Source organism: Hippocampus guttulatus, chromosome 2 (genome assembly GCF_054856545.1).
Source record: "Hippocampus guttulatus isolate MCC_2025c chromosome 2, RoL_Hgut_1.0, whole genome shotgun sequence".
In the NCBI taxonomy this organism is placed as follows: Eukaryota; Metazoa; Chordata; class Actinopteri; order Syngnathiformes; family Syngnathidae; genus Hippocampus; species Hippocampus guttulatus.
The window spans coordinates 12,350,768-12,374,411 of record NC_141262.1 but is presented as its reverse complement, the minus strand read 5'-3'; the positions used below and the strand labels follow the sequence as shown (position 1 = coordinate 12,374,411).

The window sequence follows — 23,644 nt, the reverse complement described above, 5'->3', positions numbered from 1 at the left end:
TGGTTTAACTATTGATGACAATAAAAATGGAGCAATGTATTAGACCAGTATTTATTTAGTGACCCAAAACACCCATTTTACATGAGAAAAACATCACGGAACACCACCAAACCTAAATTTGACAAAGAGTATGCAAAGTGAAATAATGACAATTTCATCTCAATTTACTCTATGTGAAATACGGGCCTGTTTAATTAAACAAAGTTGATAGACTTGGCTTGAAGCCATAACTTCTGGTAAGAAGTGGTTAGGGAAACTCAGGTTTCTTGTACCTTTTGCCATCTAATGCAAGGGCATTTCATTATTCTGCCCATCACGATACGTCACTCACAAAGATAGATGAACAAAGATATATTTTCAATGAATACATCATAATTTTGGGACAAACGGTCAGCGAAATGGGTTCATTTCCCACATCAAGCTTATTGATCTTCATGGCACATTACGCACATGTACATCACAGCATGCTGTTCGGAAATCAACCAACCAAGTCAGTTATGTACACATTTGGTTTTACTTGTAGTTGTTGAAAACAAACACAGATTTTCAGTTGTAAAATCAGGTTACAGAAGAAACATGAGAGTATTGATGCACTTTAGGTCAATGAGCCAGTCAGGAGTTTATTCAGGCCAAGTTCATCTTTGATGTGCATACAGAGTAAATACAGTATATGAATGTGGACATTTCAACACTGATTGTCATTATACTGTTGACAATCAATGCTTAATTTAGAGGGCTTTTTACTGAACATGGATTTCAAATTTGAAACATCTCAAGCTATGAACTAAAGGTGAACATATTTAGTTCAAGTACATTTCAACCAGGAGCAAACTTTGTTTAAACACACAGCCGGTCATCAGATTTCTGTTCTGGTATCATCGGCACTTTCTAGACCCTTTTCTACCTGTCAAGTGAACAAATAATGCAATTAGCACATAGCATAGTTCATCACATGCATGTTGACACAAAGTGAACAAGCCTCCTGGGTACCTGAGCAGAGTAGCACCCTTTCCTGGGGACAGATCTCCATGATATCACCCTCAGCATGGAGTCACGGAGAGAGGCCACCAGCTCATGAGTATCACTCACCTGCAGTAACGTTAATGCATTGCAGTCATCTGGAAATGTACAACAGCTCCGGGCATTAAAACGTCACCTGCATGAGACTCAGGCAGGCTTTTCTGAAGTTGAGGTTGGTGCTGCAGCTCACAATACTGATGGATGCGCTGAGAATGACCTCAGCAGCCGAAAGGAGTTTCTTTTGGTCCTTTCCACACACACGAATACACTCACACTTTTACTCTTTACACTCTGGCAGTTGTGTGTGTGTGTGTTTCTAAGCCTTTACTTGCCCCTTTTCTGCGATCTTGAGCCTTCAGTGTGTTACTTAACTCCGTCTGCAGCACTCCTGTGACTGCCCGCCTGTTGTTGATCAGAATGTCCTCCAGATGGCGCTCAATAAGGGCATCAGTGACTGAAATGACATGATAGTGAATCCTCAAACTCAATTTCTTCTCTGCTGGAGAAGACGGACTAAAAATCTAGTTGGTGTTTGTACCAGCAGTCCCTCACCCATGAAGTCCGAGAGCTGTGAAGCAAACGGGTCAGTGTGCTGCAGAAAGAGGAAGATCAAGAGTTTCTGTTTTACAGGGTGCAAATGGAACCTTTTCTCAGGCTCCTGACAGGTTTCATGCTCCAAAGCGTACACAATGCTGCCTTCACATGAAAGACCTGCAGAGGAAGAGCGAAGCAAAGACTTATAAATCTACTGTAAATCCACAGAATATTTGCTGAGGAAGTGGTCGTGGAGCGACTAAAAGTACAGTTATATTATATTAAATGCTTCTCTAGCATCTCTGGTGCAGTGTACAAATAGATGAAACATGATTGTTTCACTTACTTTTGAATGAGGCCAAGATCTAACACTTACATCAATGTGACTAATTTATGACTATTTACTGTAAACTGCTCCGAATATAAGTGGCACTTTACTGTAAATGTCACTGTAAATTTTGCAATTTTGTTCACAGAAATTTGTAATAACTGAGGAAGAATGCGGTAAAATATTCTTTAGGTTGAAACCAAAGAGATTAGATTAATACTGAAATCAATGAATTCGACAAAGATAACCTTTCAGCGGCGGGCCGTACATTTGGTGTTAAAAATGCAATATATCGTAACAGTATGCAACTGTGCCACAATTATCATCTGGGGCAGTTAAGAAATGACAAAATGAAATGACATTGACAAAATATGACTTGCTGACCCTGACAGCTAATGAAAGTACTACGTCATATAACCAAGTGACATGACGGGAGATTGAACAAAATATGCAAAATTGCTCTATGATGATATGGACTCAAATATCTTTACAAAGTTGAATCATATGAAATGTAAGCTCAGGTTTATGACATTTGAGCAGCTTGATTTAACTTTTTTTTTTTCATAACCACAGTGTGCAAGCATACCCAGATGTGAACATATCCAAAAAACAATTCTACAATTTGTGTATTATTTTGGGAAATATCACATACTTGTATGTGATACAATATTTAGCTGATGCAGCTCGGTCAGTGGCACGTATGTGGGATAACGCCAAGAAAGTGAAGACAGTCAAACCCTGCTGCAGTCTTTCTCAAACCTGGAAGTGATTTTACGCACTACAACTGGAACCCTGAGCTTGTTAAAATAACTTGGAACAGATCTTTAGTTCAGCAAAAGGAAAAACACGCCATTGCAAAGAGAGTCGACGAAGCTTTCTTGCCACTTTGTTCCTGCTAAATACGAAAGAGAGTGGATTAATCTCAGCTCTTTTGTCTCTTGCATGTTACCAACTCACCTGAGATAGAATGGATTCATAATTGCCTTTCACTGATATAACATTTTCTTCTTAATGTAGGAACTACTTTTCTGTTAAAATTCTATTAATTTGGATTCTAAATAATGGCCATGCATTCTATGAAGGAGTTAACAAGTCAATTCAAGGTAGTGTTGTCCTCACGCTGCACTCGTTGGTAAACAATAAGGCTCTCACACTGTTTAGCTGAGACACCAGGTTTAAGAGGTCATGCCTTTAGGGTTTAACTGTGTTCTGGAAATGACACAGAATGTATCTTGATGCAACATTTGTGTGTGCTGTTCCTTGTAAAAGCTGTCGCCAACCTGTGTAGGAGGGGCAGTGAAGGATTCGTTGCCCCAATTCCTGGCAGTCCAGATGAGTTGGGATGTTTTGGAAGAAGGCAAGGGGGAATGTAATGGGAACATTAGAAGGGGTGTAAGCCTGCACCTAACCACAAGTTAAGGAATTCAGTGTGTCTATGTGTCGTTTTTGTGTGAGTTGTATGTTAACAGTGAGATGGTCGGTAGTGGTTCACACATGAGTTTTGGAACTGGAGAGCTAGGCTATGGCAAAAATTGTAAAACGTTGTCAGAGATTAAGATATCCTTTATTTGTCCCGCAATGGGGAAATTACAATCAGACTTCAGAAAGGAAAACGTTGGGTCGGGAGAGGGGAAAAAAAAGATGTTAGTCTGCTTTGAGACTGCAGACAAGGGGCCATGAGCAAGGCACTGAACCCCAAAGCCTGAGCTCAAGAGGTAGAACAATGCTTACATGCATGCCCCTTTAATCTACTTGCATGTTTGTGATCTGGTTCTCTGTGTGGTGCGCATCAAAAAAAAAAAAAGATACAACAAGTGGAAGTGGAATTTGCCCTTGAGGTATTCTAATCAGGACGTATGATAAATACAGAATATAAACAGAAACAAATGGAAGGATACTTCCATGTGCGTAAGAAGGGTTTCCAGATTGGGGTACTGCAGCACACAAGGTGAAAGTAGGGTCACAAGCTGCAAACTGAGTTCGCCGTACAGGCCGCTGTCCATGGTCTCAGGTGGGATGCTTAGAGGCAAATTGCTGCCCAGGACAGGGTGGCCTCCGGGACACCAGCTTCCTTTTGTCACCAGTTTGTTGGTGCTTCAAGTCCAAAGAGATGCAAAGAGAGACTTAACAAACATTCAAAGGTTCTAGTTTAAGAGAGCATATTTTCAGTCCCTTACATTGTTTGGTTAGTTATGAGTTTGCTAAACACTCAAGAATAGAGCTTCAGCAAAAACTCTTGCATACCATTAAAAAGGGAAAAATATTGACATTTTATGACCAGTATAGTTATACACCACTGCAAACTACAACCACAACAATACATATATTGTTGAATCTTTCCAAGAGTGTCAATTAAAAATGTAGTATTGTGTTTGTCAAGGCAGAATTTGTGCTTATTCATCGTGACAAGAACTGCACCATCAGATACTGACAAGGAACTACAGGTGACATCTAACATCCGTGCAGGTTTCATTGCCAGGGTAATTCTCCTTGTGAAGCTCGCTCTGCAAGAACAACAACGTTTTGTCAACAAGATGTTTTTCGTAGTCACTTTAATACAAAATACATTTAGTTAGTGTCTGGTACTTGGCTTTTGCATTCATTATGGAAAGGTTCAAAATGTGTTGAAAACGTAATCAAAATTAACCCGATGCAATGGAGACAACGAGATCAAATGTTGAAGAAGGCAATAGAGCATAATATATAAAGTTCATTTTAAATGAATGAACACATTTTTATATTATGTTACACTCACCTGAGTATAAATATGCAATTTTATTTATTTGGGGATCATTTGTAGAATGCCAAAGTACTTTAAACCAATTCCCACAACAATGGAACAGTCGTGTGGGGTGAACCTATTACATTTAGGTGCACAATGAGAGAGAGAGAGAGAGAGAGAGAGAGAGAGAGAGAGAGAGAGAGAAAACATTCTACAATATACCGGTACATATATAAAATATTCTAATTGGAGTGAACAGATACAGATATGATACACACACAAATGATACAAACCTAAATTCTTGCTGAATGGTCTGCTGAGGGAACTTGCATTGCAGGTGCACGCTGATCTGTAAAAAGAAATTAACATTTTCTCCAACTTGAGTACAACAATGTAGAAAAAAATGTCTGTGCAGGACAATACCAACCCCTGCATTGGCCAGACTAAATACACGAAGGAAATCTTTGATACCAGCAGACCACTCTGGACTGAAGCATCTTAAATTTTTTACCTGTGAAGTAGAAAGAGTAAAATGTGCCCTAAACAGAAGAAAACCACACATTTCTAAGAGATACTTGCAAACAATTATGATTGATTTTACCTGAAAAAGAAGAAATAATTTCAGAGAGCCGTGCATATCAGTGAAAGCGCACAGATCCTGTGGGTCAGGCTCAGGAATTGGTCCTGCGCAGGAAAACTTCAAATCTATGAGGACTAATGCAACAGAAGAAAAAGAAACTGTCCCAAAGGTGACATGACTGTCAGGATTTACTGAGCCATATGTGTGAGTGCACATACCATTTTTGAGCGTTTCCGGTTGGATTCTTCCCCATTTAGAACCCGCAGCTGCAACTGCACCACATAAAAGGGGCATGCTTTTTCTAATCCTTGTTCATGTTTCCTCTCTAAAGAACAGTCAAATGACTGCAGGCTACATGTTATGTTGTTGTTTTTTTAAGTGAGGAAATGAAATGTTATTGGTCCCTGAAATCTACTGGATGACACATTTACTATTGAATACGTGAAACAACCAATCAATCCCATTTAAAAGTTGATTTTCAAATACGCAATATTGTGACAGTACAGTATTGCATATTTTTTAAATTAATTCTTCATCGTCCCTATGGGAAAAAAACATCAAAACAGCTGACACATTTGTTTATTAGTGATAGAGTATAAATTACTAACCATTTATGTGTACATACAGAGATACGTGTTGGCACTTGTCAACGTCAGTTGCTGTTAGCTGTAGCTTATAGAGCACCTACAATTATTTAACAATTCAATGTCATAATTTACCAGCGCAGTTTGCGGCTCCTGGTTCAGCCCAGAGAAGGACTAAAAGTCCCCCTTGACAGTGACCGTCCTTTCCCGAAAGTAGAAAGAGCCGTAGTGCCTAAGGATCGAGGAAAACTACTGTACTACTACCATCATAACATGCTACATATTGCGCTGCTAATTAGCGTTAGCGTATGCATATTGTCTTAACTATTAAAGGCAGCTCTCAAAATAACCACCACAAATGATAACTTGTGGTTTTGGAAAAACACATTACTGACCTGCTTTATTTGTTCCAGCATCGTCAAATATAGCCGTGTGTCATATAGCCACAGGTGCTATAATTAACCTGAGCAAAAAGTAGTTTCTTCAAGTACCGATATACTGTTAGTAAACTTGTTTTACACTAAATTGGAGGCAGTGTACTATAAGTGGACTTTTAAAATACTATATTTTTTATTAACTTCACAGAAGTATACTTGGCTTGTACTGAAAAGTATACAGATACTTATAAGTGTACTTTTAAAACAAACAAAAAAACGGTTCCAATTTAGTATGAAAAGTACACTTTATATAATTATACCCGAGTATACTTTATAGAGTATACTTCATATATACTGTACTACTTTTCCCTGAGGGTAAATAACCATCATTTGATCATGTCACTTATCGTTGAGACAGTATTATCATTTCAAAATAACAATGTTATATCTTATCATATTTATTGTAAAATTGTTCGTAAGTAAACAATTGCATTGTAATTTAGCAGCATTACAATTGGAAGATGCCTTCAGGGGAGAAAAAAAACGATGCCCAATCAACACAGATTAATATAATTGTAATATTTATTCTATGTAATCAGTGAGTAATACATTAACAAATACAAACCTCTGGTTTAGGTACGGGATTACGATTTGACAATGATGACAAAACACAACTGGGCAAATACTACTTGCAACTTCTTTAATGAAAAGATGGAGTGTAAATGAAAGCAAACCAGGATACAAAAATTAAGCACAAGAATACATGGTCCAATTCGGCCCCTATGCTCTTCTCATGAATAAAAGTCACTGCGCTGCTTTCTCAGACCACTCCTTGTATCCTCCGGCGTAATTACGGGCACTGAGACACAAGAACACACAAATGTTGCTTACTTCATGAGTAACAAATGCATCAGTATGTTCCAAGCAAAAAGAGTTAATATAATATGTTGACAGCCAAAGCCCACATGACTGTACTTCCCTAAGTACTATATGAACTGAAATAACTGTCTTACTGCAAGTAGCCAAGTTGGTTTGCTTTGCTTGTGGCCGCTGCCCCTCGCTTTCCCAGCAAACAGTGAAAGACCAGCTCTGGGCAGTCCAGCGGTGGCTTTGTGACACCATATTTTTCCTTAAAGGCTTCTGGTTCCAAACTAAAGGCCTCTTCCACTGTATCAACTGAGTTATTGACGTGAAATGCAGGAAAAAATGTATATAAGAAAGACAAGTCAGCTGACATGACACCAATCCATACTAGGCTAAACAGCATAACTGTTTCAGACTACTGTATTTACAAGTAAATGATGGAGTCGGAGCTGACCTGGGATATGAAGAGATCCGGGTATACGTCCCTCGTCCACTTCCTGCTGAGTACGGACATCAACAAGAAATAGGCTTTGGCCTTTTTCCATAAGTGCTCTCAGATCATCATATGATATCTCCTTAATAGCTATAAAGCACAAAGAAATATAATACAATTAATGTTGAATGCTCCAAATAAATGTCAGCATTTGCTTTTGAACCAGACCTCAAATCAGAGGATACAATGACAACATGCAAAGCAATTCTTGTATAACTTGAGTAACAGAAACCCACACCTAATTAAAACATGGAGAATTAAAGTTTCATAAATGGCTCTGCACCAATCAGCACACAACACGTGATCCGCAATTAACAGCAGTAGTTAGAGTAAACGGTAATTTGTGGCTCAAGATGTTATGAAGCCCTCACAATGGCTAATGTACTGGAGTACATTAGTAAAGTACATTCCGTTTAGGTGTACAGTACAGGCATCAACTGTAATTTCCAGTACCTGTAAAGGAAAAATCTAAAATACTGTAGTTTGAAAGTAATGTTTTTTGTATGGAGATTAGATAGATAGATAGATAGATAGATAGATAGATAGATAGATAGATAGATAGTGTTGCATTCATCCCCAAAGGAAAATTAACGGTGTAATATGCAGCAGTCATTGTCGTGTATTTCGTGAAAGACATGCCTATTGAATACATTTTGTGTCTCTGTTGAGTTTGTTTTGCGTTGCTGCTCGTGCTCGGACGTTGCTGACTGCCTTCAAATTTCCGCGTTTGCTTGTGTGCTTTACAAAGTCATTGCTTGTCCTTCAAGTGACACAACGATAAAAGTCGTGCTTTTGTAAGGATGGTTTCATTTCCACTTCCTCTTGTTGCGCATTTTAACTCCTCCCGGTTATTTTTCTTTATTTTAAAAATACGATCGTCTACAACATGGTTGTTAAAACTGGAAAAAAAAGAAGAAAAGGACGTTTCACGCAATTCATACAAATGGCCCGAAAAACACGACAAAATCACGTTTGATCAAGAAAGTCGTCAGACTCACCTGAATCTGGCATTCTCGCAGATAGGCAAGGAACTTCCTGGTGTTCTGTGACAAATCATTGCTCTGTATACTAAGAAGAGGCGGGACTTATTTTACTCTCAACCAATAATATCAACGTTTCAGTGTGACAGTAAATCGATAAAATAAATGCTGTAATAGTTCTAAAATGTTATCGTAGTACAAAAATAGGATTTTACTTTATAAAGGACATGAATCTTGACTGCAGTTTAGCAGAGTGCCAGAGGAATCCTTTTCAGAGGCTTAATAGATTCTTGAGGAAAAAAAAAGAAATAGAGATATTATGTTCTGAAGCAATTTTAAATCTTATAAATTAATTAGGCTGAATTTTATTTCACACAAAATAAAACCAACGCTCAGAAAACAAAACGCAAACTATTTAGTTTTTCTCCATAAAAGATAATTTTATTACCAAAGGTTCAGCCATTATCACAAAAATATAAACAAAAACTGGACTAGAGATCTACATAAGTCAATTGCCAGCAAAAACAGGTAGTTCTAGCCCTGAAATGTATGGTATTAAACAAAACAAAACTGATCATTTATTTCTATATTGACACATTTCCTGATATGGTAAATAATCCTCTCTTGGACTGTTTCCCTATATGTTTAACATCCTACTAAAATTGTTCTATCTGGATCACAATGTCCCTTCTGTGCTGTATGATGGGTTTCCAAGTCCATCAGCTGAGTCCCTCTTTGCGTGTCGTTTTTTACAACACCTCCAGAGAATCACACTTGAGATCAGGACCAAGAGAAGAATTCCTCCTCCGATAATACCGACCAAGACTTCATAATCTGATGAAGAGGGAGGGTCATATCGCATGCAGGAAAACTCTGTGGGCATGCTGTGTCCTGCTTTGTTAACCGCCTCCACACACACCTTGGTTCCAGCTTCTAAAGACCCCACCAAGCCTTGTCGAGAATCTTCCCCGAACTGTATAGTTTTTCCATCTTTTCCCTCCACCACCACTCTGTATTGAGTCACCACAGAGGTTGGAGCACACCACTTGACCTCAACTTCCCCCTTTTGGATTGGTATCATTGCCTGCAACCGTGGTGAATGAGGAGGTTGATCAACTCCACTGATACCGGGGCAGAGGCAACCAGTCTCTGCCAACAGCTTGGCGCAGGGCACCTGATTCTCTAAGCAGGGGTTAAATTTGCAGAGCTCCCGTTGTAGAAACTGCATCCGTGTGGTGGCGAGTGCTTCCGGAGGACGTTTGCTGGCGGAGTCATCCTCTTCATCATAATCCTCATCGTAATCTGCACCAAGGCCAGTAATAAATGTGAAACGTGGACGAGTGATTGGAGGAGATGTAGAAGCAGCGTCAGTGACATGTTGGGAGTGAAGGAGAGGCCAGGCCGTCAGGAAAAGGAGAAGCACAGTTGGGTTCCTACGTAGTGGTGTCATGCCTGTCCAGAGACATTGTAAGGGCGATTACAATAACGATGCAACAACAATAATCAATATTGTCTGTCAAATCATTCGCCTAATTGTATAATTTGTAATTACGTGAGTCATTTTTACCTCACTGTTACAATATCAATTAAATAAATATACTGCTTGCTCAAATTTTTTTCCGTTATGTTTTTTCCGTTCTCAGTCATCCAGGCCATGGTAATCTGCAGAGGTTAAATTCAGGCAACTGTGCTGTTCTTGTGTGTTGGAATTGCCTTTTCCTTGCTTTCTGTTGTTTAGTGAATTAAATAGACTTCGCAGCCACCATGTTTGGTGTAGTTGCTGATGAGACTCATCTGGTTTAGGAGAACTAAAATGGCACTCTAGAGAGCGCAGACATTAGCCAAGCACAAACAACCCTAATCAGTGTCGGGTTTTTTTTCACAAATGTGAAAGTGGTTTACTTTCAACCAACCAACAAACAAACAAGCAAACTCTGCCGTAATTACTCTTTGTATTAGTTACATTCGACAGTGTCGGTGTACCCACTGCAAAGTGTCTTTTGAAAATGATGCAAAGAGAAAGAAAATGCACATCATTGAAAATAATGTCTCAAACACAGTAGGAGCAATATATAGTATAGTATAGTATAAGAACTAACTAACTAACTAAGGATCATAACTACATTTTTTGTATCGTATTAGACAGGTGTACCTAATCTAAATTATTTAGTTTGAAACTTATTTTCCTAAAGCTTTAAAGAGAAAGAAAATAAACATAAAAAATAAGGCCGCAAACACAGTACAAACAATAAAAATCATCATCTTTTTCTTTTGAAAAGTGTGTTGATAACAACACAAAGATCCCCGAGTATGCACATTCATGGCTTACCAAAACTAGAAATGTAGCTAATACTGTATTGGACTAAGAAATGTACATGAGAAGAAATGTTCCCGAATTTTACAAACGACAATATAGGGCTATAGTGGAATCTCAACAAATGAGTGCGCTGACAAGCTCAGTGGTTTCCGTGGGAACTTAACGGTAATCCAAGTGCACTAAAAACTGTTCCAGATGATTGCTTTGTTAGAATGCCAGCACAGATTACTCAATCACAAAAAATAAACCATGACATTGTCTTGCATTTTGGACTCAGAAAAGGACATTGGTTTACTGTACCTCTTTGGTGGTGAAGAATATTTCAAGTGTCTTCTCAGTTGTTCCTTGTGCGTGTGTGTGCTTGCCGTTTTGTGTTCTCACTGCGAGTTTCTATAAACTTTCCTCCTCCTCTTCTACCACCTCCTCCTCCTCCTCAACATCCCCGCTTTTCTCCCCTTGGTGCCTTTCCCTCCCCCCTGTCTCCATTTAACATGCTGCCTCTGCTCTTTTTTTGTTTTTTTTTTAAACCATGCTGCCATTCTCAACAGTGCTACAAGCTATGATACGCTTGAATGTGTCTTTGGAGGAATTTAGAAGAACATGTGTTTTCAAGACTGGGCTGTTTAGTGTTAATATCAGCTTGTGCAGCGCTCAGCATACTAATTGACTTGCTGCATGAAGGAGGCTGTAACTTGTTGTGTGTGTTGTGTTTTCGCAGCTGTTGTTCATTATTTAAGCTAAAAACATCCGACAAGCTATGCAGGTGTTCGAGTGACTAGGGCATTAAGGTCAGCATCATTGTGTGCTTTCGAGGGTAGGGGGTGAGGAATGCATGCGTGTTTATTTCTAATAGTCTCCATCCAGCGCTTGAAGCCCCGATTGTGAGTGCAGTGGAACGATGAATGCTAACCCTGTTCCGTGCCGGTAAAGCTGGCAAAGATTGTTCTCTTTCTTATTAGTGAAACAGAGTGAGAAAAAAAAATCTGCCCTCTCTTTAGCAAATTCCTTGACTTCCACCGTTGTTTACTTTCAAATAAATGATTTTAAATTGGAAAAATGCCCACCGTCACGTAAAAACAAACAGCATCGAAATAAGATCGTGTGAATGTGAACTTTCCTGCCTTGATGTAACCATGTTCATATGAAGGCAAGCCTATTTGATAACATCAAATGAAGTAGTAATAAATTCTTGAAAAGATTAAACAAGTCTTTGAGGAGTTCAGCCAAATAAGACGACAGTATATGGACTTAAAGAGTTGTACTGTTTGCACATTAAACATGACAGCAAAAAATGTGGTGTTTAGACGTCCACACAGTTGTGTGCATGCATGTGTGGGTATATTAGCCAGATGTACCGGATAAGAGAGAATTTGTGTCAAATGTCCACTAAAACCACCACGACTGAGTATGAACAGATGGAAAACATTTATGGTGAAGCGAAACATACAAAATAGATTAACAAACACGCAATCTATATAGAATGCGTCTGAAGTTGTGTTTTGCATTTCATTATTTACACTGCATCTCATTCAGGGCGTTGCTTATAATTGCAGTGTTGCTTATGATTCACTGAAGGTGTGGGAGTAAAGGGAAATGAAAACGTCACATATTTTTATTAGTCGTAAACGACTAAAAGTTACAGTTTTAAGAAAACATACCTGGAAGAATCTCCTGAATACACACGTATCTACAGGTATATGTCTTCACTCTTCAGGTAGTGTTGGCACGGTGACCACCGTGTCCTCCATCCCCCATCCTCACCAGAAATGCGGGCGCTGATAAGTATCATAAACCTGTAACTGGATGGTACATGTTGCTGCGACTTATCAGTCTTCTTTTCTGAACAGTCTCTCCCCAGTCTGAAGTCATCATTATTTCCCACCCACCCACCCAAAAAAGTCATTTTTATACATAATCAATTGAACGATTGGGAAAGACATGATAGACAGGATGACAGACTAATGACACTTGTATGAGAAAGCTTGTACTGCGCAATGACATGTAGTGACGATCATGGCTGGTGAGGCACTGAGAGCAGCCATTAGTCGGTTTTACAACTTTATAAAACAAAGTTGCACATTTGCCATTTAAATTAGAAGCATGACATTAAAAACTGGCAAAAGGAAATACACAAGCATTACTTTCACACACACACACACACACACACACACACACACACGCACACACACACACACGCACACACACACACAGACACACACAGTGTTATTTAGAGAGTCTAAAACTGCTCATTAGAACGCATTAAATATTTGGTAAATATTTGGATCAAAGTGCAGATACAGAAGTAACCTGCCAGCAGTACTCTTGGGTCATTACAGTACGTCCATGCCACTCAACATTTTTAGCATACTATAACTGGGCTCCGAAGCTCTCAAGGGAGGTAAGAGTCATCAGACTTTGGAAAGAAAGGAGCTTTGGGACTCAAAGAGAGGGAATGCGACCCACAGAGGCTGGGTCCAATTCCTGAATCTTAAATATTTGTGTTTGACAAACTATAGAAATGTTGTATGTATGTTCTGTTTTGAAATCAGTCTAATATTCTTCATGCACAATTTTCCATTGCTTATGTTTCGATCTTGAAAGCTACAGAAAAAAGGGAACCGGAGTTGAAGTCTTGTACCTTAGGTGAGTTCCCTTGGCAGGCGGAACATGAGAATTGTTCTTTGTGTTCATTCATTCATTTCCCGATCTGCTTTATCCTCACAAGGGTCGCGGGGGGTGCTGAAGCCTATCCCAGCTGTCTTCGGGCAGTAGGCGGGAGATACCCTGAACCGGTTGCCAGCCAATCGCAGGGCCTTTGTGTTCATGAGAAGAAAAAACACACTGAGTGTTTCACTGCATTTTGTCCTTTGAACTGATAAAGGAGGTTAGTGCTTATTCGTATTAATTTATCTGACAAGAACGGTGTCTAATAGTATGAAAGTGATGTACCTGTCTGAAAATGACTCACCTGTTTTATCAGATGAGGGACACTTACAGACATGATGCTCTTTGACAGAACTCTGTGCTCTGGTTCAGGAACATTCTTCTAGTACATGGCCGTTGAAGCATTGCTAAAACAACCAATCTATTGGCGGTCTCAGGCTTTTGCATAAGAATGCAGTCTGCAGATAAAGAGCTTATTTCCTACAAGAAAAGGAGGAAAGAAGTACGTGAATCAATTACAATATGCATTACCGGGGGGCATGAAAGTTGACTTTTTCCTCCCCATTTATCATGCAATTGATATTTTCCCCAAAATGTGATTTTATACATTTACCCGCAGTACCACTGCTTCCGCAGGAATCAAAGGCATGGAATGGTTGGTCCACACTCCTCTCAAGTTGTGCAATACAGGTAATCTACAAGAAGTAGATTCCACTGCTGATAAGATTGTTTAGTCTTCAGCGATTTGCCTACGTGATGTCCCGTATACAAGTCAAATTTCTTTTGATTATGAGTGAAATTTTCAAAGTCGAAAGAGTGGGCATTTATTATGCATTATAAGAATACCCTACCACTGGACAAACAAGCCTGTTGATGTTTTGTACAAACTTTGGTGCTATAAGGCCCCTGAGGAATAAATGAACCCGGAGTGAGTCATGCTACTACAAATAAAAAGCAGCTTGCCAGTGCAGGATTCCACTCCCACCAGCGCAGCGTGTTTAAGCATGTTGCATAATACTGTGCCATCCTAACCATTGTAGGTAGTGGGATAGGACACACTCATGGTAGAAATACTCATGGAAAATTATCCTATTTCTTAACGCAGTGAACGCCAAGATTCAAGAGAGTGACCTACACCCACTGAGCAAGTTCCAACTGATAAATTCCCATTGACTGTGTTCATCTCAGGACTTAGATACTGTCTGAGAAATGTGTGGGCCTCTTGATGTCCTACAGTTGCTAGACAGATACTCATTCCCCTTCTACAAACACCTCTGAGGATTTCTCTCTTCCTAATTTAACGGGAAGCGCTGTTATTGGCTGTCACCAGTCAACTTTGACATTGAAAACAAAATTCCAGGATAGTTATATGCGATCATCCTTTGTGTTTGTAGTGTTACGTGAATTTCTATTTTAAGCTCTTTATTTTTAAACTACTCTGGATGGTGTTTCTCTTTTTCTGAAAGGGCTGAATGCTAACATGTGTCAATGATGATGTCACATCCCATCCAATGACTCATTCGTTCAGCGCGTGTTTGAGTGATGTTGAATCAAGGAAAAATGAAAGAGTCTCAAATATTTTACAAAAGGGTTGGTTCATTCATGTTACTCACGGTTTAATATCTATCGGTAACTGTCATGATAGTCTGAACGCAGTGTCTCAACCAAATCATTTTATTGGAGTGAGTTAAGCCCAAAAGCCCCTTTATATCAATAATTGTATGTGTGACCTTTTGCCCAAAATATAAAAAAGAAAATTACCGTTAAAAAAATCGGAACACATCATCTGCCACTTTTTTGTCATTTTCAGATACCAATTAAGCACTTTCTTTACTTTTGTAAAAAAATGTAGTGACCACTGCAAATTTAAATTGGAGTAGTAGTTTTGGGCGATATGCTCGCACATACTTGGGCTTTACATCGGATGGTAAACGACTTGCTTTGTCACAAAGAGTCACATAAAATAAAGTGGCTCTGTTATATGTACAATAACATTTTTCACTACTTTACATGGAACACAAATGAGTTAAGGCTTGTTTACAAGCACAAAACAGTCTAATCAGAGGTTTCAGGAACATTATCAAAAATTAATGCTGAAAAACAAAACGGTCTGTTGAAGTTGCATGGACATGATGTGAATCACACGCTATGCCCTTGCAGTCAGCAAATGTCAACATGACTGAACACCTTTGAGTCTGTTACGTTATGATCATGCCTCAGAATCTACAGCCACTGTAGAAAGTGAACACACCCTGAAAAAAATGTGAGTAAGAACAAATCATTAGGGAAAAACACAACATCACCTCTAATCTATATAAGTGATGAGGAAACAAAACTGTTTACAATATAACTAAGTTATTTTTTATATGCAATAAAATGACTCATTTTATTTTGTTGTCCACTGCAGCTGTTTATGTTCCTTCCAAAGGCCCAATAACTCACATTGTCCTTTTCTGTTATTGTCTGTGAGTAGAAAAGCCACTGGGGTGATAAGGAGGGACAGTTAAAGAACATGTAATGGAAAATAGCTATGATTAATGTTCCATAGTAGACTTGTCAACATATAGAGTACGGTATGAAATAAAAAATACAAAACAGTATTATATTTCAATCATCATAACACAGGTATTTAACCTCTGCCGACGTCATATATAAAAAATACAGTATCTATATCTATATAGCTATATATCTATCTATCTATATATCTATATATATATATATACACACACACACACACACACACACCTTGGAATCAAAATAAGCGGCACGTTTTTGCTGTTTTAGCCTTGGCAGAAGAAGCAGTAATAAAAATGTATCTGTGTTTCTGAAAATTAACAGGACAGAAATTTAGTTTTTTTCCCCCCTTCAATAGAACAACGAGGTTGGAGTTTCTTGGCCACATGAGCGTGAGCAAATCTTACACAGAGTTGCAGCACTCCGTAGTGGAAAATACGTGTTACTGTTCAATTTGAAAATTGATTAAAACAGCACGTTGCTTCTATTTCGGAGTGAATTAAACAGCACTAGGAAAATACAGATAAAAAAATTGGGTCCTAAATTCATCACTAAATGCCTTTACTGGGAACAACAGACAGCACAAAAAAAAGACCATTACTGTCGTGATATAATATCAAAATTGTGCAGGACTTCTTGATGCTCGCAGTCGTTCCTACATACGGACCATCTATTGTTCCACCCAACCGTTCATAAAACTGACGAGAGGGAGTTGGTCTTTTGTTTCAAAATTGTAGGGTTGACCTAGTTTTTCCGTCGCCCCCTCCCAATCGCCCCAAATCCTTGTGGTCTTTTTTTTTTTTTTGATATGCTATCACAGACGCGTAATTTCGGCGACTTTCTTGTGGTCGTGGTGATAACGTGACCAGCAAATTGCTGATATGACATCAACAAATGCTACGAGAAAGCAAGAACATACATCTGAACTACGAAACAATCTCAATCCCAAGTACTCGTGTTAACAATGTTGCTCCAACTAGTCGTGGAACTATTTTGGTTGTTAGCTAATAAGACAACGTGTAGGAGGAGCCAGGCAACGGAGCGTGGTTGGAATCCACCCGGACACGTTCGTGCATGTTCGTAAATCCGAAAGGAACCCAAGTATCATCGTTTCCTCAGCCGAGCCATTGGTCTTCGCCGTCAGGAATACGTCAGGTATCGATATGATACCAAGTAAATACCGGGTGGTTGTCTATAAAATTGATACCGCTATCGATTCTTTGTGCGCGCGTGTGTGTGTGTGTGTGTGTGTTAGTTGCGTGAGGAGGTATGTGTGTGACGGGGAAATATGAGTGCATGCCCCTTTCCCAGTAGATGCCGGGGGCCACCCACCGCCCCAATTGGCTACACCCTCTAGAAACCCCGGAATCAGTGTGACTGTGAAATAAATACCTAAGCACTTGACAGTCCAGGCGAAATTCCCCAGATTCTCGTTACTTGAAATACCTTGGCACTTGGCAGTCCAGGCGAAAGTCCCTAGATTCTTGTTACTTGAAAGAGACTCAGGTAAAATCAATTATTGTCATTATAAATATGAAAACTTTCCTGATGTACTGTGTTGCTTTGCAATAAACTAAAGGGGAAACAGAAACGTGTTATTCATATCTCAGTTTGATCTGTCCAGCTTCTGCCATTTATTTCCTCGAAAAGAGATGTTAGAATTATGAGGAGACTGCAAGGTCTAACTGTAAACCTGTGTCCTTCACTCCACATTTTTGTAATAAGTTGTGTGTTCACACAATACGTAAGCGTCTTTTTGTAAGTTAAGTTGTAGCTCGTGGAGACTAATGACTAGCAAAACATAAACACAATCAGCTAAGTTACAGTTTGGTAAAAACATCAGCAGTGCATACCATATGGGGCGAAACAGGATACCAAATATAAATCTCATGATGATATCTATACATATCAACGCACAGAGAGATATCGATAATACAGATGCTCGTATCGATCTGTCTACCTAGACAGCCAGGAAAGGAGGGCGTGCGTTAGTTATTGAATGACGGCCCTACCGGCGGCAGTGTTTTGGTCGTGTGTAGAGTGTGGACGGGACGAGACAGCCTATGAAGTATCCCCACAAGAAATTTGTCACATTTTATTAGAAGAATTTAACCTCGGTCAGCTTTTGTTGCGTTGTTGTGGGGGACAAGTGGTGCCTCGGCCGAGACGAAGTGCTTGCAGGTCGGTTGTCAGGTTCTTTGGTGGGCGAGAAAACAAAAAGTAAATATGGTCTCTTTGTGTTAAGACTTTTTTTAAAATCCGAGAAGACGACAGCCAGCGGCGACTTTTAATTCTTGGATTCTGGACATTCAATCGGCTCGTGGCTCTATTGATGCCGATACTGTGAGCAGCGCTAAGGGTACTTGTCGGTCACCATGTTTTGAAAGAGAGCCAATCAAATCTGCTATTCAAATCCACCCTTATGTCAGTGACCTACATCTCATGTGTATACGCCAAGAGCCCGCAGTCTCCTCAACGCTAGAGCAGGCAGCATGAGGACGAACGGGGTAGACGACCAGGCGCAACCGTCTAGCCGGGTGTCGGAGGCAGAACAGTCGGTCGAGCAGGGCGATGCTGCTCAAGAGTCGGGGTTAAAGAAGGATGAGCGTTCAGGGGAGAGCGATCTCAAACTCCCTCAGGAGGACAGCAACGTGCAACTGGTCGAGGCTGGATTTAAGCCGATCTCATCCCCGGCTCTCGAAACTGACACGGCAGAAAGGCACGGCGCGTTATTCTCGCCGCCGGAAGGAGGTTTTGGCTGGCTGGTGGTTTTGGCAGCCACCTGGTGCAATGGGTCCATCTTCGGGATTCAGAACTCCTTTGGCATCCTGCACATGATGCTGGTGAGGGAGCACGCAGACAACGAGGACAAGACGTCTCAGTTCAAAGTGGGTAAGTAGGACACATACATTAATGCTGTAGAGACTAAATCACTCACTCTCACAGGAGATGTGGGTCGCCCTGCACTTTAAGTGCGTCTGCAAAAAAAAGAAAGAAAGAAAGGAGAAATATGCCTATAAAAATGATGGATCATTTCATCATGGCAAACTCCTTATGAAGATCTTGCAGTGGAATTGGAGAAGGTTGATATTAAGCAATACTGTAATTACTACGTTATCCATCTGAATAACACTTGCTTGATCAATTGAACTAATAACCTAGCTTCTATAAAACTAGTTAACGTTTACTGAGAACAACTGGCTGGTATTGTTCTCTACTGAAAGCCAACATCAAATACAACATGAAGTGGGTCAGAAAGGTTCCAGGACTGGCCTCATAAATGGGGGTTTGGGCTTTCACTTGTACTCAAAGCACTTCACACTGACTCCTCATTCACTTCGAGAAGACGGAGCACCAGGAGCCACTGAAGGTTCGGTATTTTGCTCAAAGTATTTTAACACGGTCACAAGGGCCGGGGAGTGAACTCACAACCTCTTGGTTGGAAGATGACCACACAACGTCTGAGTAATCCCCAGGGAGTCTAATGCACTTTCCCAGCCTTCCCTGCCATGCCTTTATGTGCTCCTGGAAGGATCCCTCTGGGATCTTCAACAGCTCTGTCATCAGGCCATCTTTATGTCGTAAGCTTCTTCACAATGGGTCCCCTTTACGTTCTCCTTGAGCTTAGGAAGATGGAAAAAAAATCATACAGAGCCAGCTGGCGTTAGTCAGGCAAGTTGTTCCTGCACACTAAAGTTCTTGTTGGCCAAGAACTTTTAGATTCTAAGCGAAATGTGAATAGATGTGTTGTCCCAACACAATTCTCACCTTGTCTCGCGCACTGAATAAAGCAATTGCTGCTCAACCTCTTTGAAGGAATGTTGGTTGTCCGTCTGGCCCTGTGGCAAGAACTCGCAGAGGATGATGCTTTTTTCAGCTTTAGCGATGTCGGATGCTACCCATGAAGGCTAGAGCAATTAATCAAAACTTAATTGTGATTCGGATTTTAACTTCTTGTAATCATAAAGATATTCTGATTGTAAAACAATTGATTTGCCAAACAGTTGTCTGGTTGTTCTTTTGAAACTTGGTAGTTGAATAAATGCCAAGTTTTGAACTCAACAAATAATTATTTTTCTTATTGTGATTTCAATGTAAAAAAAATAATAAATCTGGATTATTATTTTTTTTCCCCTCCACCATTGCCCAGCCCTAGAATTTGGTTACAGAATCATACTTGAAGATCCATTGGCCTCCCTCGAAAGTGTTGGGGTTTTCCAGTAGGATTCCAGATATTCCTAAAATAGACACAATTATTCCATCACAAGTCTGGTCTGATTGGCCTCATCATCACGCACTCTGCTCATTGCTGGACAACCAGATACACACAGGATATGTAGAAACAAGCATGTGGGAGAAAAAAAAAGTTCAATGGCTGCTGAGAATCAAGGTCACACTTACAGACTCGAGAGTGATTAGACTGAAGGGGAAAATCTATAGTTTGCCTTTGAACTATATCTTTTGGGACACCAGACCTGGGACATTTCTGACACCCTTCTTACATTGTCCAAAGCGGGGAAAATGTTAGCGTCTAATAATGATTGCCCATAGGCATTCATAATGATTTAATAGTGATATTAGAAATTATTTCTCACCAAACAGTACTAGACAGGAAAAGGCTTGGCAGGATGTGACTGTTTGCACAGGACATATGCTATAAAAGCTTGTGATAATTAGAGTTCCAGGAATTGAAATTCAAAAAGCTTACCTCCACCGGAATCATGCCATTGTTTCCCCCTCTGTTTACCTGCATGCTTCTGGTTTGTAAACAAGCTATTGACAATGTTGACCCAAATTTCCCAGGGTCTCACGCCTCAAGGAATCCCCTGATGCTTTTAAGGAATTTGTGTCTTGGTGAATTCAATTCACCACGAAAGAATCTTGAGGGCCTGCTCTTTGAATTTGTTCCAGACTGGCTCCACAGTAACAAGGATGGGTTAAGGTCAAGATGTGGGAAGAGATTAAGATTCTTAGGCTGTGCCCCGGAACAATTTTTGCCCTCCGACATCAGCGCTAAAGTAGTAAATAAAAGTGGTGAAAGTCTAAGCTGCGGGGGGTTGGTCATGTGTCAGTAGCTTGAAGTTTTTCATGGCAGCTCTGTTTGAGTATGTCCATAAGGCCCAAGAGGCATGTGAATGTATGTGTTGGCTCTGTCAAAGCAGGACCTATTGTTCCTTTCTATTCACCGCAAAAGATTCCTCCTAATCTGGGCAAGAAAAACGGAAAATTCATTTCATTTCATTTTCCATTTCTAGAAGTCCATTTATATAATTCTTGGTGAGACAGTGTCTCTGAAAAGAATTTCAATCCAGCCTGAGTATGAACAAAAAAACAAAACAAAACAAAAAAAACGGAATAAAACAAGATGGCAAGTGCTTAACTACAAAAAAATGAGGGTTTCCATTGCTTAAGATACATTATGCATGCTCATCGAAAACCTCTTCCAGCGCCATCATCAGTGGATAACTGCTAACTGGTTTGATCGTGATTGGTCTGTACCTGACTCACAAGTTTATAATTTAATGTTTGCGTTTAGGGCGGTGAATAGTTTTGTGTTTTGTTTTCTTTTGTACTTTTCTTTGCTTTATACTTTTTTTCTGCATTATCATTTCATCGAATGATGGAGGAACCTGAGGTGAAACATGAATCATTCAGGGATGCTGTTCAACCTCAAATCATTTTTGATGAAAAAAAAATCCAAATAGAAATGAAAGAAATAGAAACAACCCTGCATGGTCAATTGTTGCCAAATCAATGATACAGCCGATTTTTAAACTAAGCTAGCATTTCTTTTGTTAGAACTAATACTAGTATAGTTTTTAGTATAGTAGTATACCAGTAGTATATAACAACATAGTTGTTGTCTCCGCAACTCTTATTGAGGCTAGCCCTGCATTTGGAAAATGCATTGCAGAACACCGCTGGAGGTAATCCTTTGGTGGCAGTACTAAGGTCCTTCAGGGTATGATGAGGTCACATGCAATATGCTGACAGTTTGTGTTATATGCAAAAAAAAAAAAAAAAAAGACATAAGCAGCCCTTTGTTGGTCTGAACACAGGTCTTATGATATTTGCTGATATCGCCTCATTATGTTTTGTTGTTGTCGAGGCGTATATTCCTCATCACTTTGGTTTCATTCCAAATTGTACAATTGCAGTGAGTTGGATTTAGGAGCTTCCACTGTTAAATTTTTCCAGGCAGCTTTTATATTTCCCACAACAAATGGGTGGGCTATTTACTACTTGTAGGTGGTCTGCTATTTCTCAGTAATTAAACAACGACATGTAAGTTGTTTCCCACCGTGTCAACTTACACAAGAGCTTTGCAATGTGAAGGTGTGTACTCAGCTGTACTCTGCTCTGTCAATCACCACATTGAAGGGAAGAACAAAAACACGATGCTTTTGTACTCAGTGGGGATGTGCGAGGAGGGAAGATCTTTTGTTGTGAGTTTCCTTCGGCCACACTGGCTTTCTCCCACGTTCCGAAAATATGCATTGTAGGTTAATGAAACACTCGACATGGTGCCAATGTGAATGGGAATGTGAATGGTTGATTGTCTATACCAGTTGTGTCAAACATACGCCCGCAGGCCGGAAGCGGCCCCCAAGAAGGTTCGATCAATTTAAAAGTGAAAAAATGCATAAAAGACACGGAATGAATGTTTTTAATAAGGTGCAATTCATGCCATATCCGCTAGGGGACACCGTTTTGATCAGAGTAGAAGACAATCACACAGCAACTTTTACTCCGGTGTAGCACTGATGCTGCCCCCCGTAGAGCATTCACACGTACAAAGTTATACCGGTGTAGCCCCTGAAAACAGCTTAAACCGGAGCAAATTTAACCATGCTCAGGAGGTGGTTTAAAAATTTACTCCGGAGTAAATGCTAGTTTGCGGGGCAGCATTGATGTAAAATAGGACGTCAGAACGCTACAGGGGTAGACTCGCTACGCATGAGAAGAGTTGATTACATACGGGTATTGAATGCGTTGCTTTCGTGCTCTGTTGTACTTTCGTCATCTTTCCTTTCTCTCTTCTCTCATCCTTTTACGGTGTCTGATAGACCACAGCGTTGATTTGTCCGGAGAAGTATAAACCATGGTTTTTCGATATGTCACAAACAAGGCGGGGAAAAGGAAGTACTGTACACTTAACGCGTGCGCATGTTTTATTTCGTATTGCACGGCTGCAGAAACTGCTGTGTGAACGCAAGTGGAGCTGCAACGGGGTTAACACGCTTCTCTTTAGTAAGCAGAACAAAATTTACACCGGTATAAGATATAGCGCAACAAAATACGTCGGTGCAGCACCGATGCAAATGTGTGCCGTGTGAACATCCCTATTGTTTTGATCAGAGAAGACAACATCAGTCTCAGTCTGTCACTGAGACAGACCCAGCACAGCAGATGCGACCAAGGACCAGTGAATACTTTATTCTTTACACATTTAATAGAACTCTCCTGAGTTTGTAGGGAAGGATTACATTTAGATTTTATATGTACGTGTTAAATGGTTTTAGAAATTCCTCTCTTTATAAATCTCATTTCACCTTAAAGTGCATGACTCTATTTTTCAATAGCAATTACTTGTTAAAGTTTCAGTGGGATCAGTTGCGATGCACATATGTGAGTGATAAAAGTAAATTGCACATTTGTCTAAGGAG

General features: G+C 39.9%; 4 protein-coding genes and 1 long non-coding RNA gene across 5 annotated transcripts in view; 1 reads left to right on the top strand and 4 right to left on the bottom strand.

Moving 5' to 3' along the window:
• Positions 1–107: 107 nt before the first annotated feature.
• top6bl (TOP6B like initiator of meiotic double strand breaks) lies at positions 108–6,184 on the bottom strand. The gene is made up of 14 exons (XM_086106126.1): positions 6,164–6,184; positions 5,904–6,000; positions 5,403–5,456; positions 5,206–5,318; positions 5,032–5,115; positions 4,898–4,953; positions 4,315–4,386; positions 3,781–3,976; positions 3,163–3,286; positions 1,573–1,731; positions 1,353–1,474; positions 1,157–1,267; positions 991–1,089; positions 108–904 (listed from the first exon to the last, which is right to left on the bottom strand). Exons 1-14 carry the CDS (start codon positions 6,182–6,184, stop codon positions 857–859), a joined length of 1,356 nt encoding a protein of 451 aa, XP_085962252.1. The 3' UTR covers positions 108–856.
• Positions 6,185–6,830: 646 nt separating this feature from the next.
• Positions 6,831–8,626, bottom strand: tstd1 (thiosulfate sulfurtransferase like domain containing 1). The gene is made up of 4 exons (XM_086137089.1): positions 8,501–8,626; positions 7,464–7,592; positions 7,159–7,321; positions 6,831–7,004 (listed from the first exon to the last, which is right to left on the bottom strand). Exons 1-4 carry the CDS (start codon positions 8,511–8,513, stop codon positions 6,950–6,952), a joined length of 360 nt encoding a protein of 119 aa, XP_085993215.1. The 5' UTR covers positions 8,514–8,626; the 3' UTR covers positions 6,831–6,949.
• A 270-nt stretch (positions 8,627–8,896) lies between these two features.
• On the bottom strand, positions 8,897–11,238 carry LOC147208543 (LRRN4 C-terminal-like protein). The gene is made up of 2 exons (XM_086137077.1): positions 11,100–11,238; positions 8,897–9,934 (listed from the first exon to the last, which is right to left on the bottom strand). Exon 2 carries the CDS (start codon positions 9,930–9,932, stop codon positions 9,159–9,161), a length of 774 nt encoding a protein of 257 aa, XP_085993203.1. The 5' UTR covers positions 9,933–9,934; positions 11,100–11,238; the 3' UTR covers positions 8,897–9,158.
• A 1,065-nt stretch (positions 11,239–12,303) lies between these two features.
• On the bottom strand, positions 12,304–14,600 carry LOC147208542 (uncharacterized). The gene is made up of 3 exons (XR_015100285.1): positions 13,768–14,600; positions 13,438–13,612; positions 12,304–12,598 (listed from the first exon to the last, which is right to left on the bottom strand). It is a non-coding gene; the product is annotated as an uncharacterized LOC147208542 (long non-coding RNA).
• Positions 14,601–17,972: 3,372 nt separating this feature from the next.
• Positions 17,973–23,644, top strand: part of slc16a2 (solute carrier family 16 member 2) — a 28,087-nt gene continuing 22,415 nt past the window's right edge. The window contains exon 1 of the mRNA XM_086137066.1: positions 17,973–18,869. Within this exon, the coding sequence (XP_085993192.1) occupies positions 18,470–18,869 (400 nt within the window). The 5' untranslated portion in view covers positions 17,973–18,469. The remainder of the gene's footprint in view (positions 18,870–23,644) is intronic.

What these genes read in the sequence shown, in the direction of transcription:
- top6bl (XM_086106126.1), bottom strand. Translation starts at nt 6,184, where the DNA reads ATGCTGGAACAAATAAAGCAG. An exon ending in ACCGGAAACGCTCAAAAATG is followed by an intron (nt 5,319 to 5,402) that starts GTATGTGCACTC and finishes CTGTTGCATTAG; the next exon opens with TCCTCATAGATTTGAAGTTT. An exon ending in ACAGCTCTCGGACTTCATGG is followed by an intron (nt 1,475 to 1,572) that starts GTGAGGGACTGC and finishes ATGTCATTTCAG; the next exon opens with TCACTGATGCCCTTATTGAG.
- tstd1 (XM_086137089.1), bottom strand. An exon ending in CGGATCTCTTCATATCCCAG is followed by an intron (nt 7,322 to 7,463) that starts GTCAGCTCCGAC and finishes TCAATAACTCAG; the next exon opens with TTGATACAGTGGAAGAGGCC. An exon ending in AACCAACTTGGCTACTTGCA is followed by an intron (nt 7,005 to 7,158) that starts GTAAGACAGTTA and finishes CTTGTGTCTCAG; the next exon opens with TGCCCGTAATTACGCCGGAG.
- LOC147208543 (XM_086137077.1), bottom strand. Translation starts at nt 9,932, where the DNA reads ATGACACCACTACGTAGGAACCCAACTGTGCTTCTCCTTTTCCTGACG.